At 55.3% G+C, this 5,181-nt stretch overlaps 1 protein-coding gene across 2 annotated transcripts in view; it reads right to left on the bottom strand.

The window, feature by feature from the left end:
* Positions 1 to 453: 453 nt before the first annotated feature.
* SLC6A17 (solute carrier family 6 (neutral amino acid transporter), member 17) overlaps positions 454 to 5,181 on the bottom strand; it is a 15,748-nt gene continuing 11,020 nt past the window's right edge. Inside the window, exons 6-11 of one of the 2 annotated variants that reach the window (XM_010005429.1) lie at positions 3,938 to 4,179; positions 3,343 to 3,535; positions 2,797 to 2,980; positions 2,450 to 2,609; positions 1,405 to 1,567; positions 454 to 822 (exon numbers count right to left, since the gene is read on the bottom strand). In XM_010005429.1, the coding sequence (XP_010003731.1) occupies positions 454 to 822; positions 1,405 to 1,567; positions 2,450 to 2,609; positions 2,797 to 2,980; positions 3,343 to 3,535; positions 3,938 to 4,179 (1,311 nt within the window). Of the gene's footprint in view, positions 823 to 1,404; positions 1,568 to 2,449; positions 2,610 to 2,796; positions 2,990 to 3,342; positions 3,536 to 3,937; positions 4,180 to 5,181 lie in introns of both variants that reach the window. The other variant, XM_010005428.1, reaches the window with a different exon arrangement.

A 5,181-nucleotide genomic window follows, 5' to 3' on the forward strand; every position in this document is an offset into this window, starting at 1 on the left:
AAGGCCATGGGCTCCTCCTGGCTCAGGGACAACAGACAGGGAGGGAAGAGCCCTGGGCTCCAGGAGGAAGCTTGGTTGGCTTCCAACCTGCCACCAGCTCCTTCTTCTAACCATCAGCTGCTCAGAAAAAAAAACAACAAACAACCAAAAAGAGATTCCTTGCTTCAAATTGAGGAGCAACTCCCAGGAAGATCCTGCAGCATCTCCTGGTCCTCCTCCCTTCCCCAAAGACGAGCCTGGGGGGTCCTGCCTTGCAGCCCAGGGTTGTCCTGCCCCTCCCCAGTCCCTTCTCCTCGATGGCACCTTCGAAACGGCCGCTTTTGGTTACGATTTGACGAGGGGTTTCTTCTTCTTCATCTTCCTCAGAGAATGAATTTTCCTTGTTGCCTGGACAGCCAGGACCCCACTCCCCAGTGACTTCTTCTCCTGGTGGGGGTGGTGGGCAGGCAACCATCACAGCTCAGACTCAGGGGTGCTGGCCAGAAGGAACCCACTGCCATAACGTCCGTTGGGGGCACCGCTCATTTCCAGGGGGGAGTTGCTCCCAGGGCCCAGGTAGGAGCGGTGGGTGGGCATGGGGGAGGGGGTCTCACTGGGCACCTTGCTGAGGATGAAACGGGTCTCGTCGTTGTCTTCCAAGTTGGAGATGTCCTTCATCATCCTGCCCTTCTTGTAGGTGACAGAGAGGGCGTTGGAGCCGTCGGAAAGGAGGTGGAACTGCCGGAGGATGAAGAGCAGGGGCAGGGGGAGGGAGGCCAGGATGATCAGGGAGATGAGGATGGCCATGGCCCAGGTTGGGTAGAGCAGGAACTTCTCTGCAGCCTGGAGGAGACAGAGATTTAGTGCCAAGGGGCTGTTGGAGCAAATCATGGGATGGTTTGTGTTGGAAGGGACCTTAAAGCTCACCCAGTCCCAGCTGCCATGGGCAGGGACACCTCCCACCAGCCCAGGCTGCTCCAAGCCCCATCCAACCTGCCCTTCAACACTGCCAGGGATGGGGCAGCCACAGCTTCCCTGGGCAACCTGGGCCAGGCTCTCACCACCCTCACACCAAAGAATTCCCTCCTCACGTCCAACCTCAGCCTCATCTCCTCCAGTTTCAAGCCAATCCCCCTCATCCTGGGTTCATGTCAAGGGAAAGGAGATGGTCCTGCAGACAGCATGGAGCTCTGGAACCAACCCAAAAGCCAACCTCAAACTTCAGCCTGGCTGGAGACCTCTGGGCAATGTGGACAACCCTGCTGGCCTGCAGAGGATGAGCAGCCACAGGCAGGACATCTCCCAGCAGAGAGAGGAGAAACGATCAGGGCTGGGCTGAGCAGGGTGGTCTGCAGGTCTCAGCTGCCTCCTGCTCAGCCTGGACCTGGGCTGGAGGTGGCTGTGGGGAAGGGGGGCTGTGCTCACCTCTTCTCTGATCCAGGCACTGTAGCCTGGGGGGCTGACTCCCAGCTGGATGATGCTGGCAGTCATGAGCACGGCCATGCAGATGGGAGACACGTACTTCCAGGTGTAGTAGTAGAACTGGTAGGGCCTAAAACCCAACATCTCCGTCAGCTCCTGCATGAACCTGGTGGGAAGAAGAGATGGAACCCACCTCCAAGTGAGAAACTCCCTCCCAGGAGCCCCCGTGGTGAATTATGCTTCAGGTAGAGCCTGAAGAAGAACCAAGCTGATCCAGACAAGCAGCTCAGTGTCCCAGAACCACTGAATGGGTTAGAAAGGACCTTCAAGATCATCTAGATCCAACCCCCTGCATGGGCAGGGACACCTCCCAGCAGCCCAGGTTGCTCCAAGCCCCATCCAACCTGCCCTTCAACACTGCCAGGGATGGGGCAGCCACAGCTTCCCTGGGCAACCTGGGCCAGGCTCTCACCACCCTCACAGGGAAGAATTTCTTCCTTTAATCTAATCTCAATCTCCCTCTTTCACTTTAAAACCTCTTCCCAGGTTGTACCACTGGAGAGAAAAGAGCTTGTGCCCCTCAAGCCTGTAGGACTTGTTGGGAACCTCCTCAGGAAAAGGCCATTTGAACCTCCCTTGCTCTGGCCAACTCATGAAAAACAAGAACAGGCACTAGGGGGAATAAGGTCTCCTTCCAGAAGATCCTGGAAACCTCAGACAAGGAGGTAACACCAAGAGCACCACAGCCAACAGCAGATACCCGATAGAAGGACCTGCTCCTGGGGTTGGGTTACACCAAGGGCAGATCAAGGTGAACTGAGTTCCTGCCTCTCTCAGGTAGCTACCCCTGGGGCATTTGCTCCATCAGAGGTGGCCTCCTAGGGAAGAAGTCATAGTCAATCCTAGAGCTGCTTTGGTTGGGAAAGAGCTTTAAGCTCATCACTTCCAACCATCAAAAGTCCTCTGGAAAAGAGCTGGGAGAAGGGGCTTTTTTTTTCAGGCAGGAGTTGGAGCACAGTTCCTTTTTTTTGTTGTTCAAAAGCCTTACTTCTTGGTGCCATAAATCCAGGCCACAGCAATGTTCTCCAGGATGACCACGACCGTGAGGGGCAACGTGGCTGAGTAATCATCAAACATGGTGACAAAATAGTTCCCAGAGCGTTGCACGAAGATCAGCCCCACCAGGAAGGCAAAGATGCAGCAACCAACTGTGGGGAGCAAACAGGCACGGTCAGCAGAGCACCCCAAGGCTCTCACCCCAAGGTTTTCACCCCAAGGTCCATCCCCTGCACGAGCAGGACCCAGAACATGTCCCCCCTCTTCTGGGGTGACTCCCCAGGGCAATGGGGACCCTCCACCCCTTTCCCTAGGAGGTTGCAGGAGAAAAGACCTCACCTGTGAACACTTCCTTCCGCACCTTGAAGGTGTCAATGATGGGGGTGGTGATGCCAGACATGGTCCCAATCATGCTCCCCAAGCCCAGGTTTATCAGCATCAGGAAGAACATGACGGACCAGAATGGAGAGGCTGGGAAGTGGGTCATGGCTTCTGTGAAGGCAATGAAGGCCAGGCCAGTTCCCTGCACCGACTGTCCAGGGGGAGAGAGGAACAAAAGGTGAGGAGAAACATCAAGGACACCACCTACAAGTCCCTGCACGTCTCAGGTCTCTCCTGTCACACTCAACCATTCTTTGTGGAAACAAAAATCCAGTCTGGTGCCCCAGCCTGGAAGCAGTGATGACCCTGTTGGACTTGCTATGGGCAGACCTTTACCCCACCCCAGAAAGGACCACTAAGTGCTGGAGAAGACCACATGGACAGGGAATCACCATCCCTGAAGGGTCTCTAAAAATAGCTTTTCCCAGATCCACGTGCCAGGAGTGATCCAAGTAGAGCAGCTCCTACCAGGAAGAAGCTTCCTCCTGGAAGACCACCAGGTACCTTGTTGAGTTCATCCTCCAACAGGCAGGGGTCCAAGCCCAGTTCTTTGAAGTGCCCCTCTTTGACTGTCATGATCACCCTGTACATCTCGTTGTAGTCCTTGGCAGTGAGGTGGGAGAAGTTCACGTGGGGTGGGATGAGGTCGTGGCTCAGCACGTTGGTGTTCAGGTAACCCAGGATCTTCTCAGCATTCCTAAGGGAGAGCAGAGTCTGGTCACCTGGAGACATCCCCATCCTCCCAGGGTGGAGGACAAAACCTGACCATGGAGGGAACCTCTTTGCCCTGGGCAGGATGAACCTCCCTGGGTCACATTCCCCAGGTCAGAGGGACCTAGGGAGGGACTTTTGACAAGGGCAGGAAGTGACAGGACGAGGGGAGATGGTTTCCAAGTGTCAGAGGGGAGATTGAGGTTGGAGATGAGGAGGAAATTCTTTGCTGTGAGGGTGGTGAGACCCTGGCACAGGTTGCCCAGGGAAGCTGTGGAGGCCCCATCACCCAGCTCCAGAGCATTGACTCTGTTACCTCCAGACCCACCACAACCAGAAGCAACCAAGACCTGCCCACCCCAAACAGTGAAAAAGCAAATCCTCTTACTCCACCACACATTTCTCATTCATGATGTTGGCCTTGAAGCCCAGCACAGCAAACACAACCAAAGTGGCCAGGACGGACGTGAAGAAGTTGATGAAGGAGACCAGGGTGGCATCAAAGTGGCAGTTGTTGTCCTGCTTGTTGTAGCTGGAGAAGGCAATGACTCCTCCAAAGCCCAAGCCCAAGGCAAAGAAAACCTGGGTGGCTGCCTCCCGCCACACCTGGGGGTCCAGCATCTTGTCCAGCTTGGAGAGGAGACAGAAGAAGAAGTTAGGGGGTTTGGTGGCCCCACAGCTCATCCCAGTGGAGCCAGAGCTCAATTAGAAGGCTGCTACACCTACAACCTGGGCTGGGTTTGGAGAAGTCATGGACTTCAATCTACCACAACCAGGTCTTGGATTACCCAGCACCCAGTGAGTCCTGCTTCTCTTTCCCACAGAGAACCAAGACATGGAGAAGGGCAGGTGAAGGTCTGACCTGGCCGTGTCTCTGGGTGCTTCACCTGCTCAAAGACCAAGCTGGGTGCCTGATCCCCCAGTGCAAAGCCCTACAGCTTCCCAGTGGACCACCAAGCCATCCTGGGGAGCTGGCCTCACCATCAGCCCCACCCAGGGGAGCCAGGGGTCTCCCAGTGATAGGTCTCCATCCTCCTCTGGCCACCTCCTGCCTCCAGAGCACCTGGACACCATGAAACCAAACATCTCTGCTGGTGGGTCTGCTCAGCCTCCCAGTCCCACAACCACATCCCCCCTTCTCCTGCCAGCCAGAGCTGCAGGCTGAAGGCCTCCAAGCATCCTTCATCAAGAGAACATAATTAATATCTTCTAACAGCCTTGCCGACTGAGATGATTCATCTACATCTCTGCTTAATTAATTAATTAGCTGGTTAATTAATGGATGCATCCCACCAGTGGAGTTTTTGCTGCCAGCCAACGTAGAATCCTATCATGAGATGGTTTGGGTTGGAAAGGACCTTAAAGATCATCCAGTTCCAACCCCCCTTCCGTGGGCAGCTCCTCATGGAGCATTGAATACGGCATCTTGGGCACCCCCACGCACCCCACCCTGGGGTCTGGGCACCCAAAGGTGATGGGAGGAAAGCTAAAGCTTAGAGAAGGTCCATGGTGGTGAGTTGGTGAAGCTCTTGGCTGTCCTGGCCCCACCTGGTGGTGGCTCAGGGTCTGTGAGGCAGTTTGGGGTTGGTTCTGTGGGTTTTTTTGGGGTGGAAAGGGAAAATAAAGGGAAAG

Source organism: Chaetura pelagica, unplaced genomic scaffold (genome assembly GCF_000747805.2).
Source record: "Chaetura pelagica isolate M959 unplaced genomic scaffold, ChaPel_1.0 scaffold679, whole genome shotgun sequence".
In the NCBI taxonomy this organism is placed as follows: domain Eukaryota; kingdom Metazoa; phylum Chordata; class Aves; order Apodiformes; family Apodidae; genus Chaetura; species Chaetura pelagica.